This window comes from Epinephelus moara, chromosome 5, assembly GCF_006386435.1.
Source record: "Epinephelus moara isolate mb chromosome 5, YSFRI_EMoa_1.0, whole genome shotgun sequence".
In the NCBI taxonomy this organism is placed as follows: Eukaryota; Metazoa; Chordata; class Actinopteri; order Perciformes; family Serranidae; genus Epinephelus; species Epinephelus moara.
The window spans coordinates 14,329,422-14,345,192 of NC_065510.1; the positions used below are offsets into that span (position 1 = coordinate 14,329,422).

The 15,771-nt window shown below is 37.3% G+C and overlaps 1 protein-coding gene across 2 annotated transcripts in view; it reads left to right on the top strand.

Moving 5' to 3' along the window:
* kcnq5b (potassium voltage-gated channel, KQT-like subfamily, member 5b) overlaps positions 1-15,771 on the top strand; it is a 173,940-nt gene that overhangs the window by 153,200 nt on the left and 4,969 nt on the right. For both annotated transcript variants that reach the window (XM_050045415.1, XM_050045414.1), the window contains 4 exons: positions 3,941-4,164; positions 6,711-6,819; positions 7,687-7,818; positions 10,331-10,457. In XM_050045415.1, coding sequence (XP_049901372.1) covers positions 3,941-4,164; positions 6,711-6,819; positions 7,687-7,818; positions 10,331-10,457 — 592 coding nt within the window. The remainder of the gene's footprint in view (positions 1-3,940; positions 4,165-6,710; positions 6,820-7,686; positions 7,819-10,330; positions 10,458-15,771) is intronic.

A 15,771-nucleotide genomic window follows, 5' to 3' on the forward strand; every position in this document is an offset into this window, starting at 1 on the left:
AAAACAATGAGCTAAAAGACGCTAAAACACTCCACATTGTTCACATTACAACCACATTATCATTTTTTTAATTCATAATATAAATATACTGAATAGTGCAGCTTTATAGTATAGTAGCAAGGTATCAAAAACATACTCTTGTTATCATATTGCCACTTACATGCAAATTTATTCAGAAAAATCCAAATGCGATTAATGATATCCAGCCCTGTATGGAGGTCAATGTCAAGTATTATAAACCTAAACACTCCTGTAGCTCCGTTTGTGAACTGCACTGTCACAGAGCGAGTAAAGTTAGGAGGTGTTAACAGCAATGTGTGATGAAGCATAGACTTTTACACTGGCACTCTGTATGACTCATTATTTTATCTCTCTGTTTGGTGCTACCATCTATCTTTCTTTTATATCACTTGTTCTCCTCTCGAAAACACACACATACATGCAATTGCTGAGGCTCGCAAATATAAGCAGTCACACACATACTCATATGTATTTTCTTTTGTATTTTTTAACCATCCTCTGGCCTCAGGTGTCTATTATACTCTGATTAGAAAGTATATTTAGTCTCTCCTCATATTGCCAAATTTTCTAATGATACCCTGATGGTAGTCTTTTAGCTGATGCGTTTATAAAATCACAAGGGAAGGACTGTGTGCAGGGCAGTGAGGGCTGTGTGATGTAATATGTTGTGTTTGCAGTTATGAAACACTGAGTAAACTGTAAACCACCGCAGCAATCTGAAGGCTGCCGTGCTTTTTTACAGAGAGCCTCATGTCATATATGAAGTATACCACATTGCAGGAAATGCCAAAGAATGTGAAAAGTCAATAAAAAAATGTGTTAAGGAGACTGAAATTTTAGAGATTCAGCCTTTTCTGCACACAGGCAGGAGCAGAATTCATCCCACGCAATCCTAAGCACGTCTTCCCTAACTCCCGACTCTATTTACATCTCCACGGCAGAGCTGGAGAGGACAATAAAAGCCACACGGTACAGTCCAGCTGACGCTACCTCACTTTATTTATTAGGTAGATGTATTTATTAATCTTCAAAGAAATATATCACAGAAGCGCAGTGATAAAACGCAGCAGTAAAACAAAGAATATAATGAAAAAGCAAAACAAAAGTGCTGCATCTTAGTACCCGCAGTGAACCCACAAGTGTGTCTAAAGGTTATTGGCCTGGCAGTGGTGACTCAGGCACTTGTTGCCATGGCCCAGCTGAATTCGCATAGTTAAATGGGGGATATCGACATGAAGTGCATGAGTCACCAAATTGCAGCCTTTTTCAAATGGTGCTGTAGATGTTCATTTTCCTCTACTAAGCTCAATTGCCTCCGTTCTGCTGCTTCCAAATGTCAGCGGTCGTCAAATTGAAGCGGCAACAGAAACTCTGCTGTATTACTTTGTACTTTGCAGCCTTCATGCATACAGTCTTGCAAAGGATCATTGCATTTACATGTCACCTAAATTGAGTGTGTGATTCAGGTTGACCTAATGCAAAGCCAAACAAGAAATAAGGAGTAAAAAGTGTAAAGGGGCAAAGTAAAAAGGGCGAGGAGTAAGGAATAAGAAGCGCTATGTTTCACCTCACAAAACACTCAGAGGTAAATATTTTCTCTCCTCCGTTTCTGCATCATGTAACACATCACCGTATGTCTATCTCCCTTTGATTTCTTAGTAAAATTCATAGTAATAAACAGAAGCTACTGAGGAGGCGTACCACTCGGAAACATAGGTACTCAGCGTTTCTGCTCCCCTGTTACGTGACATTTTTTATTTGGGAATGCTGACTAATTCTTGGTGCATGGGTATCTGTAGGAGGCTGTGCGGCCTCGGAGAGGCCAGAGTACTCAAATATTGCAGGGAGACATCAGTCGCCTTTATAGTATAATACACTATCTGCCTTTGTTTGGTCTTTGCCTGAGCAATGCGCTACTTCTGCCTGTTGTGATTTTGGTTTTAACTACATTTGCTCACAGAATATTTGTACCAGGTTTCACTCTTACCAGCAGATCCTGTGAAATAATGAACATTTGTAAGCCGTTTTCTGACTGTAGAGGGATCCAAATTACTTGACATCATAGACCACCATCATTTTTTCCTTCACACAGCTCCTGGTGTTAACATCACAACTACGTGTTACACTGTAATCCCCGTATTTCAGATACAGACTCTAAACTCTATGGTTGCAGTCATTCAAACACATCATGTGCCTTTATATCCACAATCACAAGATAAGTCTGGTGATATTCTATATTTTTTCTTGACAACAAATACATTGACAAGACCAAAACCAGCATTGGATTAGTCCTAATTAGTATTGCAATGTAGCCAAAGCCTTAAATATGTTATTCTTCTGTGCCATTGAGCTTCATTGTGCAAATTCTGTTAAAAACATGTTAATGAGCCACACTGTGTCAGTGGGTGACATGTTCCTTCTTTACCATGAACACACACTGTGATTTATTTTGAGTCAGTTCCACATACACCGTCCTGCTGATGTATATCCTCACTAGAGCACCAAATGTGTATTAATCCGCAGCTGAAAGTAGTCTCCGACAAAAGCACCATTTACTCCTGTTTGAGACTCATTTGATAAATCCTACAGTGCCCAGGTGTTTCAGGAAATGTCCGAGCCCTTCTTAAAAAAAGTAAACATATATTTTTAAAGATTTACATCTTCAGAGGGAACCAGTGAGCATGTTCCGCAGACAGGGCTGAAAGTCAGATTGAAAACAACACATTGTTGGTTTTGGTCTTGTTATTCAATTTGGTGAGAACAGGAAAAATATAGATACAAGCCTTATCCTTTGATGTAAACTTCTCATGTTCAATCCAATATACAGCACCCCTTTTAAATGAGCCATGCCTGATGCTTGTGCACTGCCTTTGCATGCAGTCATTATATATAGCTGCACAAACACATAATCAGCCACTCATTTACTTTCTCTACACTCATTTTCCTCTTCCTTCACTTCCCACAAGTCATTTTCATTTATTTTTTCCCCATGTTCTCACTCTTTCATGACACGTTACATGGAACATATGTGCAATGACTCGTTAAGATTTAAAGGTCTAGTGTGTAGGATGTAGGGACATCTAGTGGTGAGGATGCAGATTGCATCCGACTGGAACTTCTCCCGTGTGCCAAGCGTATAGGAGAACTACAGTGGCCGACACAAAGATTAAACAAAAAGGGGAATGACTCTATCTTGAGGATAGTGGGAACTGGATACAGGGCTAAAGGCAGCATATGCAGCCAAAAACAGCTTGATTTCCATAGTATAAAGTTACCCAGACCTTATGCATCATGGGCCCCATAGAGCAAGTAGGGCAGCCAAGTGCCTAACTTCCAGTTATACACGAATGAAAACATAGTTAGAAATATTATAATCCATTTCTGCCAATTTATCCTGCACACTGGACCTTTAAATGGTGATTTGTTGTACGGTAAGGTGCGAAACATATCATAAAATAATCACAAATTAAAGTATATCAATATTTAACAATTTAATAGCAACATGCTAACTAATTGGTCACATAGAATAACATACTGTAGCTACTGTAAGGGACACATCAAGGCACAAACAACACCACACAGTTAAAGCATCACCTAACCTGATCTTGCATTTTGTGTCAAGCACCTGCTGCAATGCTGCGATGCATGCTAGTCTTTCTCCATCATGTCCTGCAGCCCTTCACCCTCATATTAGCAGATAAAGAATGATGACTGAATGATGACATATGACATGATCATGTAAAGGAAAAGCATTTTGCCAAAAGTCTTGGGTAATTAATGTTGTTGCCCTAAAACTTACACCATTAACATATCTTCATCTGTCATTCCACCTCCTCACAACATCATTCCCTTCATATTCCTCTCCACACTCCAACTCCCCTCTGTGCCTGCCACTGTTCATCCCCCTTTCACTCTACAGTCAGAAGCTGAGCTTCAAGGAGCGGGTGAGGATGGCGAGCCCCCGAGGTCAGAGCATCAAGAACAGGCAGACGTCTTCAGTGAACGACCGGCGCTCTCCGGTGGCTGATGCTGGGACAGAGGGCACCAGCCCTGCTAAGGTGCAGAAGAGCTGGAGCTTCAACGACCGCACACGCTTCAGACCCTCACTCCGCCTTAAGAGCCAGTCGCGCTCCACCACTGATGGTGAGTGATTCTGTCCAGTTATTCCACTTCCAGACAATTGTTCCACATAGCTTTGCATTCATTAGCAGTAGTCGGTTGGTTTTTAGATTGGTACAAATTCAAGGTAGAATTTGTTGTCATTGTCTCCATACATGGTGCTGAGCACAGTCCTGCCAGTGAACTTGAAGAAAAAAAGCGTTTTGACGCAGCATGCTAAAACTGTCTTAAAGAAAATATACAAATTTTGAAAAAAATATGCATGTACACTTTCTTGTCTGTAGTTAGATGAGAAGATCAATACCATGCTCGACATGAAACTACAACCAAGACATGGTTAGTTTTGTTTTAGCATATAGACTGGGAGCAGGCGGACCAGCTAGCCTCTGACTAAAGGTTAAAAAATTCACCTATCAGTACCTCCATTTAACCCCTTAAGTCTTGTTTTCAGTCCAAACAAAAACTTCAAGTTGTAGTTGTATGGTTGGATATGTGCTGGACTATTTCTTGAGCAGGCAGGGGAACTTCTTGTCAGCTTGAGGTTGCCAGGCAATGAAACAGTAGGCTACAGAGGTGTTATTTTTTACCTTTGGACAGAACCAAGCTTGCTGTTTCCCTGTGTTCCTGGAACTCACAGCAAGAAAGCAAATAAAAAATGTTGAGCTACTCCTTTAAGTCAAAGCATGAACTGACTGAATCCCTGGTCGAGACACTGAGGTGTACTGACCGACCATTCAACCCGCCAGAGCTGGTTTTGCCCACTAATTCAGGCAGCTGAGTGGAGGATTGCTAATGGTTGTTTGCACTTCCTTCCTTTGGCCTAGCAGTGCCGGCCTGGCAAGCCCTCCTGGGTAACGGCCAGTTGGTGTTTGTGGTGGGTGGACTGATAGATTGATGGACGGAGGGAGTGTTGAGCTCCAGCAGCCTCATGGGGTGTCAGAGCCAGCCAGCTGGCTGAGGCCTGCATGTGGAGAGAAATCAATAACCAAGCTAGCCAAAACCAAACTGGTTGGCTGGTTAGCCACGCTCCGTCTGATCATTCACTGTCACTGACATGTTGGCTAACTGAGATGTTAGAAGAAGGGAAACATTTCCCTTTCATTATAACTTTATTTGAAGTGTAATCAGAAGTTATTTTAGAGCTGGTTTAGAAAGAGATCTGTAAAAGGCCAAAAAAAGGCAGAGTTTGAAAATGCAGCCTCCTCCTGCAGCTCTCCCCTCTTTGTCCTGAGCCCCTCCCATCAGACGACCATGGATATATGCAGATGCTTCATACAGTGACCCAGTACTTCTCATACATTTTTTATTTATCTTTATTTCATTGTGGAGCTGCCAGCAGTGCATTCACTCAGCCCCTCCTTTCCCCATTTTCTCTCTCTATTTATCAGACCAAAAATGAGACAAGAATTAGTCAGCTAGCCACCCCGCGGTCCCTCAAGCTTGCTTTCCACCACTGTGAACTGTGTCTCAGGGAAGAGAGCACACACTATCGGGACGCCGCTTTGGTTGGCAACTGTAGTGGCTTGAATTTGGCCAGCACAAACCCCCTAGCACTGGGTGTCACAGTGGGCTGGTGGTCAGCAGCAGCGCCGGATCTAAGCAGTGTCACAGCAGCAACAGAAAGTTTGCTGATACTGCTGCTAGTTGGGGCTGTTAGGTCCAGATCTTTGCCGATATTGACACATGCTTTACTTTGCTTATTGTCAGACTCTCTTTTAGACTCACTTTCTAAAAGTATGTCTTCCTATTTTGGGTTGCTTTGCAGTGTAGGCAGTTGTTGCCAATACTGGCAACTTTCTCTGCAGGATTCTCTGCCATTGAATCAGACTTTTGCTGAAAGGATGTGACCGTGAATCTGCATTTGTAGCACAGCCCATAGGAACACCCTCTCTCTGAAATGACTTGTGATTGGCCAAAGTCTTCAGTGATAGACTAGATTTTTTGACCGACAACAGAGCCAAGAGGTGCAAAAGTCTAGTTTTCTTTCAGTCCCCATGGATTACAATATGCTCAAAGTTTATCACTGGATTTTTGCCCAATTTTGCCAAAATTATACCACCTGCCCCGACTGTAATGGAAAACAATCTGTTTTGTTTATTGGAGCAAATCACTAATCAGCACTGCCTTACATTTTCATCAGGTGACACACTATCCAGGCCCCTAACTATCTTAATAATCAGTGCCTTTGTGCCTTTGAATCATTGTCACACATATAAACACTTCAGCCCATGCAGATCCTACATGCTGTGACCTATTAAACAGTGCTTATCTGAGGCTTTTGTGTGAACCAATTAAATAGCTCAACTCTACGGTCTCTCTTCAGCTCTTGTATTGTAACGCTCTGCTTGCCTCCTTAGAGTGTCGTAACTCATCAGACCCATAAACAGAGCTGCATTGTCACAAAGTTGCATTGTTAACAATATATCTGCAGGCACACTTAAGGCCTGTTCTTTACAAATATCTCAAAATATGGTTTCTTCTTTCTTCTTTAGTCTGTAAGAGCAACCTTTCTGCCTGACCTCAACAAAATCTAAATGCTCCTCCTTGTCTGTGTCCTCTCTCCTGAGCAGCAGACTCCAACATGGCAGCGGAGGATGGCTTCGATGAGAAAGGCTGTCACTGTGACATCTCAGTGGAGGACTTGCTGCCCTCGGTCAAGTCTGTCATTAGAGCTGTCAGGTGAGTCAAAGGAAATTAGGCTTTCTCCTTCAGTCCAACTAATTCTGTATTTTTCTACCACAAAAGTCACATGCAAACAAATGCTGATAGCAACCCACAGCCTTCTGGCAGCAATCCCGATTGACCGTGCTCAGGGGATTAAAGCGACCGGAAGATAGAATAGAAGATTTGGTCATTTTTAATGTCAGCTGTTACGAGACATTGTACTGGCTGAACTGAATTTAGGAGATGACGTCATAGTTTTCCAAACACTCCGTTTTACATGTCCACACAGATATTAAGTAACTAGAGTACTGAAAAAAATCTGCACTGTTGGCTGCAGACAAGAGGCCAAAACATAGAGCAAAATGTCTGATGACTGGTGGGCTGTTTGATCTTTCAGTCCAACTACACTGTCACAATCCTGATGAAGCACATTTGCTGAGTTTTCAAACTGTTAAAAGATAATACCTAAACTGTTTACAGCTTGTATTGTTTCTTAATTAATCCCAAATACATAATCTTTCAAGACTGGCTCTTTTTTATTGCTGATCCCTTCCCCCAAAACATTCAGTTGAACTCTCTTGAACTTTGCCTTGAGGCTCCACAGGTGCATAAATTCAGAGAACTGCTTTTTTAGAGTGATAGTTTTACATGCACACAGCTAAAGTAAGCAGCCACAACCTCACTGGATGTTTTCAGACATTCAGTGAGGTGGTTGTTCAGGTGTTCTGACTGTTTGCATTGGTGTGAAGAAACACTTTAAAAACAAGAAAAATAAAGGTAGGGTTTGATGTTTTCATTAGCTACAGTGAACCATCTCAGCTTCAGACTATGTAAGAGCTCCCCCTTGTGGCTGATATGTGACTCTCTCTGCTGTTTGCACAGGATAATGAAGTTCCATGTAGCCAAGAAGAAGTTTAAGGAGACCCTGCGTCCTTATGATGTCAAGGATGTGATTGAACAGTACTCTGCCGGTCACTTGGACATGCTGTGCCGCATCAAGAGCCTGCAGACCAGGTAGACAGACTAAACACTCCACATGACAGCAACACCCGACAGACTTAGATCCTCAAGTCTCTGCTGTCTAACCAGCTCTGTATGACCACACAGTCACTGATACATCTGTATCTTGGTGTGTGTGTGTATGGGTCCTGCACTCATACCTTAAACATACATGGGTTTATGTACACAAATATCTGTTTGTTTTCTGCATTTTGTTATTTTTAATGTATGCACACGTGTACCTCTACGTGTCTGTGTTCCCTTTGCCTCTCTCACAGGCTGGATATGATAGTCGGCCCACAGACCCTGAGCAGCTGAGCCAAGTCCTTTTCCTCCCCCTCCTCGCCTGTTTATTACAGCCGGGGAAGAAAGAACTCCACCCAGGGGTCAGAATGCCCCCCCCATCCCTCACATGCCACATGGGTTCAGTTCACTTCTCATTCATTCAACTCAGGACATGGTTTGTCCTTAAAAATATGACAATGAAAAAGCTGGATTTAAAGAAGGCTGAAGTTTGTTCTTTGAGTTGATTGATCTGGAAGTGAAATGAAACCTTTCTTCCAGCCCAGTCTGATAGAAATACATGAAATGGACACAAACTCCTTGTGTCAAGGTGCTGGATACAAAATGAGTTAAAGTTATGCATTGACGATACGAAAATAATGCCAACGCAAAGTCAATGAGGACCGTTTTGGTGGTGGACACACAAATATTAAGAGCGAGTATCTTCTGAGTAGGGCAGACTTTCAACCAGTAGACCACTGCGTTTCCATTTTAAACCAAAAATTGTGGGCTTTACATAACTACGCAAAGTACTTGACGTAGTTATTTAGCATAACTAGGCAAAGTACTTGATTCAGCTACCACTAGACGTCCATATGACTTTAGAAAGACAAACTCTTATGTTGAACAGATGTTACATTTTTGTTTGGAATGAAAATCAGGTGACCAATATTTTAAATGTCTAACGACGTTTTGCAGATGTTGGGTTTTGTTCTCCATAACTTACGACTAAATGTCGGTATTCCATGTCAAGATGACAATTGCATATGACGTTTGGAGAGACACGAACAAAATACTAATATCATCAGTTGTCAGTATTCTATGTCAAATAAACGTTAGCATTAGACGTTGTCCTGACAACTAAGGTCCCATATGTAGTTATTTCAACCAAGTACTTTGTTGTTGTCTAAACCTAACCAAGTGTCTTTATTAACCTAGACCAAACCAAACTGCGACTGCGCCACAACGATACTGTGACCGTCCGTAATAAAGTTTGCATTGGCATTATTTTCATTTTAAACACATTTCGTGTCCACCACCAGGTAACGCGTTCTTAAGAAGTCGTGTTCATTCCACGTATTTCTGTGAGACTGTGTTGGTTCCTTACACATGTACTGTTCTTTTCTCACATACTTCTGTCGTGGATATAGAGTAATTCACTAACACAACTCAATGAAAATGCAAGATATTGAGTTTGGTTGTGGCTTTTACTTCTTTTTTATCTGGTGAAATCTGGGAAATTCTGGGATCCTCGTTTCAACCCAACACGTCACACAGAAACATCTTCTGTAGCACCACAAAAACACGCACGCACGCGCGCACACACACACACACACACACACACACACACACACACAAAAACTAGTTCCTCAATGCACAACTGTGTATGCCTACCACACTGTACCATGTATAAACCTGGCATTGCTGCAGTAACACTGACCCCTGCTGTTGTTGAGTGTTAACTGAAGCTGCTGCATGCAGTTCATACTGTATCTTCTGCAGCGAGCACTGATCAGTTTTGCAGACAGGACTGATAAACACCTCATTGTCTTCATTGGTAGTTGTCATGGTGATGTCTCAGCTGCCATCACATAACTGAAGTGATGAAACCAGTTAACACGTGGTCATATACTGAGACTTTAACTCCTGCCTTCCTTATGGCAAATGCTCTGCAGCTCTTAAATCACATCATCTGGTTGTGCCTTCTTCTCCTGCAAATGTATAAAGGCACCTGACTGGACAATTAACACTGTTTGACTCAAGGTCTTGTCAAAGCTTTATCATTTATTTCTCCAAAATGGTGGTGGCTTTATAATTGCCTGACTTTGTCTTGGCTCATCCCAGCCCTTTACCTTGTTCACTAACAAGGGGACTTTGATTCTACTACACCTCACTGGATTGAGCAGGAATAGTGTTCCTATAGGTGCTGATTTTATTCAGATAATCAGAATCAGATAAAGCAAACCTCTGTTTGATACACAAGAAACACATTTCATAACATTCCATCCTCACAAGTTTGGTAATGTTTTCTCATCCAGTGAGGAAGTCTAACCTCTCAGTTGCCCCTTTATCTGTTGGAAAAGAAAATGTGCTTACAGTAATTTCTTTTTCTGTTTCAGTTCCAACCTTCCTTTCTTTCTGCAGGCTGCCTCGTGGATTTCTACTTCATTACTTTTTTCTCTGTCTATCATTAATGTCTTATTGTGTTTTTGTGTGTCTGTGTGTGTGAACGTGTGTGTTTCAGAGTGGACCAAATCCTTGGGAAAGGCCAGATCCCTCTGGATAAGAAGATTCGGGAGAAGCTGCTGTCTGATGGAGATATGCTAGAGGACATGAGCATGCTGGGTCGTGTCTGTAAGGTGGAGCGGCAGGTCTGTGTTCTGCTTCTTGTTTTGTTGTCTAATCATGTATTAAATAACCGGCAACCAGTGTTCATTTCATCTGTTCATGGCACAGACCCATTCCTCTTATAGAAGTGAACTGGCCTGTGACTGATTGGCGTTATAGTGACAAAGAGGACAGCTAAACACACCAGGGCCATAATCACCCATTCCAGACTAAGGGCGACCATACACAGTTAACACCTTCTGTGACTCAACTTTTTATGACATACTATACTATGACTTGTTATAACATTTAATAACATTTAATATACTATACTATGATGTGTTTTTCATTTTTTGGTGATTTTTGACGACATACTATGCTACAATATTTTCAGATTTTTGATGACACATTATCATGACTTTTATTCATGATTTTTGACGAAATACTATACTATAGCGTTTTTTTCACAATTTAAGATGACGTATGATACTATGAGGTTTTTTCATGAATTTTGACAACATACTAAACTAAGACCTTTATTTGTGATGTGTGACCACTTATTTTTTCTTGATTTTTTCATGACATACTATACTATGACGTTTTTTCATGATTTTTCACGACATACTATACTATAACATTTTTTCATAATTTCTGACGATATACTATACTGTGACGTTTTTTCATAATTTTTGACGACATCCTTTACTATGATGCTTTTTGATGATATTTGATGATATACTATACTATGACGTTTTTTCGTGGTTTCTGATGACATTCTATACTATGACGCTTTTTCATAATTTTTGACGACATACTATACTATGACGTTTTTTCATGGTTTTTGACGACATCCTTTACATTTGATGATATGCCTATGACGTTTTTTCATGATTTTTTCATGACATGCTATACTATGACGTTTTTTCATGGTTTTTGACGACATCCTATACTATGATGCTTTTTCATGATATTTGATGACATACTATTCTATGACGTTTTTGCATAATTTTTGACGACATACTATACTATGACGTTTTTGCATAATTTTTGACGACATACTATACTATGACGTTTTTTTCATGGTTTCTGATGACATCCTATACTATGATGCTTTTACATGATATTTGATGACATACTATTCTATGACGTTTTTGCATAATTTTTGACGACATACTATACTATGACGTTTTTGCATAATTTTTGACGACATACCATACTATGACGTTTTTTCCTGGTTTTTGACGACATCCTATACTATGATGCTTTTTCATGATATTTGATGACATACTATACTATGACGTTTTTGCATAATTTTTGACGACATACTATACTATGACGTTTTTTCATGGTTTTTGACAACATCCTATACTATGATGCTTTTTCATGATATTTGATGACATACTATACTATGACGCTTTTTCATGTTTTTTGATGACATACTATACTATGACGTTTTTTTCATGGTTTCTGATGACATCCTTTACTATGATGCTTTTTCATGATATTTGATGATATAACGTTTTTCACAATTTTTGACGACGTACTATACTATGACGCTTTTTCATAATTTTTGATGACATACTATACTATGACGTTTTTTCCTGGTTTCTGATGACATACTATACTATGACGTTTTTTCATGATTTTTGACAACATACTATACTATGACGCTTTTTCAAAATTTTTGACGACATACTATACTATGACGCTTTTTCATGATTTTTGATGACATACTATAATATGTACTATGACGCTTTTTCATGATTTTTGATGACATACTATAATATGATGTTTTTTCATGATTTTTGACGACGTACTATACTATGACGCTTTTTCAAAATTTTTGACGACATACTATAATATGATGTTTTTTCATGATTTTTGATGACATACTATACTATGACGCTTTTTCATAATTTTTGACGACAAACTGTACTATGACTTTTTTTATGGTTTTTGACGACATACTATAATATGACGTTTTTTCATGATTTTTGACAACATACTATACTATGATGTTTTTTCATGGTTTCTGATATACTATACTATGATGTTTTTTCATGGTTTCTGATGACATACTATAACGTTTTTTCATAATTTTTGGCGACATACTATACTATGACGCTTTTTCATAATTTTTGACGACATACTACAATATGATGTTTTTTCATGATTTTTGACGACGTACTATACTATGACGCTTTTTCATAATTGTTGACGACATACTATACTATGACGTTTTTTCATGACTTTTGACGACAAAGTATACTATGACGTTTTTTCATGGTTTTTGACGACATGCTATACTATGACGCTTTTTCATAATTTTTGACGACATACTATACTATGACGCTTTTTCATAATTTTGGACGACATACTATAATATGATGTTTTTTCATGATTTTTGACGACGTACTATACTATGACGCTTTTTCATAATTTCTAACGACATACTATACTATGACGCTTTTTCATAATTTTTGACGACATACTATACTAAGACGTTTTTTCATGATTTTTGACGACAAAGTATACTATGATGCTTTTTCATGGTTTCTGATGACATACTATACTATCTATCACATTTTTTCATGTTTTTTGATGACATCCTATACTATGATGCTTTTTCATGATATTTGATGATATACTATTGTAAGACGTTTTTTCATGATTTTTTGATGACGTACTATACTATGACGCTTTTTCATAATTTCTAACGGCATACTATACTCTGATGTTTTTTCATAATTTTTGACGACAAACTGTACTATGACGTTTTTTCATGATTTTTGACAACATACTATACTATGATGTTTTTTCATGGTTTCTGATGACATACTATAACGTTTTTTCATAATTTTTGACGACATACTATACTATGACGTTTTTTCATGGTTTCTGATGACATACTATGACGTTTTTTCATAATTTTTGACGACTTACTATACTATGACGTTTTTTCATGGTTTTTGATAACATACTATACTATGACGCTTTTTCATAAATTTTGATGACATACTATACTATGACGTTTTTTTCATGATTTTTGACGACGTACTATATTATGATGCTTTTTCATAATTTTTGACAACATACTATACTATAACGTTTTTTCTTGGTTTCTGATGACATACTATACTATGACGCTTTTTCATAATTTTTGACAACATACTATACTATGACGCTTTTTCATAATTTTTGACAACATACTATACTATAACGTTTTTTCATGGTTTCTGATGACATACTATACTATGACGTTTTTTCATGGTTTTTGATAACATACTATACTATGACGCTCTTTCATAATTTTTGACGACATACTATACTGTCACGTTTTTTCATGGTTTTTGATAACATACTATACTATGACGCTTTTTCATAATTTTTGACGACATACTATAATATGACTTTTTCATGGTTTCTGATGACATACTATACTATGACGCTGTTTCATAATTTTTGACGACATCCTATACTATGATGGTTTTTCACGATATTTGATGATATACTATTCTGTGAAGTTTTTTCCTGATATTTGACGACATACTATACTATGATGTTTTTTCATGATTTTTGATGACGTACTATACTATGAGTTTTTTCATGGTTTTTGATGACATATTATATAGTATGATGCTTTTTCATGATTTTTGATGTCATGACACTATGACTTTTTTTCGTGATTTTTTATGACATAAAATACTGTACTATGACTTTTTTCATGATTTTTGATGACATATTATACTGTGACGGTTTTTCATAATTTTTGACGACATACTATACTGTGACTTTTTTCATGATGTTTAACGACATACCATATTAGATTTTTTTTATATTTTTGCAGCATACTATGCTGTGATTGTTTTTGATATTTTTGACGACATACTATGCTATGACGTATTTTTCGTGATTTTTATAGTATTTCGTCAAGAATCACGAAAAAAGTCATAGCATAGCATGTCATCAAAAGTCATGAAAAATCCTCATAGTATAGTATGTCATCAAAAACCATGAAAAAACGTCATACTATAGCATGTCATCAAAAATTATGATAAAGCGTCATAGTAAAGTATGTCGTCAAAAATCATGAAAAAAACGTCATAGTATGTATGTCATCAAAAACCATGAAAAAAACATCATAGTGTAGTAGGCCTTTGTCATCAAAACCCATGAAAAAATGTCAAAGTATAGTATGTCATCAGAAATTATGAAAAAACTCCATAGTATAGTATGTTGTCAAAAACCATGAAAAAACATCATAGTATACCATGTCGTTAAAAATCAAGAAAAAACGTAATAGTATACTATGTTGTTAAAAATCATGAAAAAACGTTATAGTATACTATGTCGTTAAAAATCATGAAAAAACGTTATAGTATACTACGTCGTTAAAAATCATGAAAAAATGTCATAGTATAATATGTCATCAAAAATCATGAAAAAATGTCATAGTATAGTATGTCGTTACAAGTCTTGAAAAAATGTCATAGTATAGTATGTCATCAAAAACCATTAAAAAAACGTCATAGTATAGTATGTCGTCAAAAATCATGAAAAAAGTCATAGTATAGTATGTCATCAGAAACCATGAAAAAACGTCATAGTATAGTATGTCATCAAAAACCATCAAAAAACGTCATAGTACAGTTTGTCGTCTAAAATTATAAAAAAGCTTCATAGTATAGTATGTCGTCAAAAATTATGAAAAAAACGTTATAGTATAGTATGTTGTCAAAAATCATGAAAAAACGTCATATTATAGTATGTCATCAAAAACTATTACAAAACGTCATACTATAGTATCTTGTCAAAAATCATCAAAACATGTCATAGTATATAGTATGTCATCAAAAATCATGGAAAAGTATCATAGTATAGTATGTCGTCAAAAATTATGAAAAAACGTCATAGTATAATATGTCATCAAAAATCATGAAAAAAAGTCATAGTATAGTATGTCATCATAAACCATTAAAAAACGTCATAGTATAGTATGTCATCATAAACCATCAAAAATCGTCATAGTATAGTATGTCATCAAAAATTATGAAAAAGCGTCATAGTATAGTATGTCTTCAAAAATCATGAAGAAAATTCATAGTATAGTATGTCATCAACAACAATTAAAAAACGTCATAGTATAGTATGTCATCAAAAACCATTAAAAAACATCATAGTATAGTATGTCATCAAAAACCATTAAAAAACATCATAGTATAGTATGTCATCAAAAATCATTAAGAAAAGTCATAGTATAGCATGTCATCAAAAACCATTAAAAAACGTCATAGTATGTCATCAAAAATCATTAAGAAAAGTCATAGTATAGCATGTCATCAAAAACCATTAAAAAAC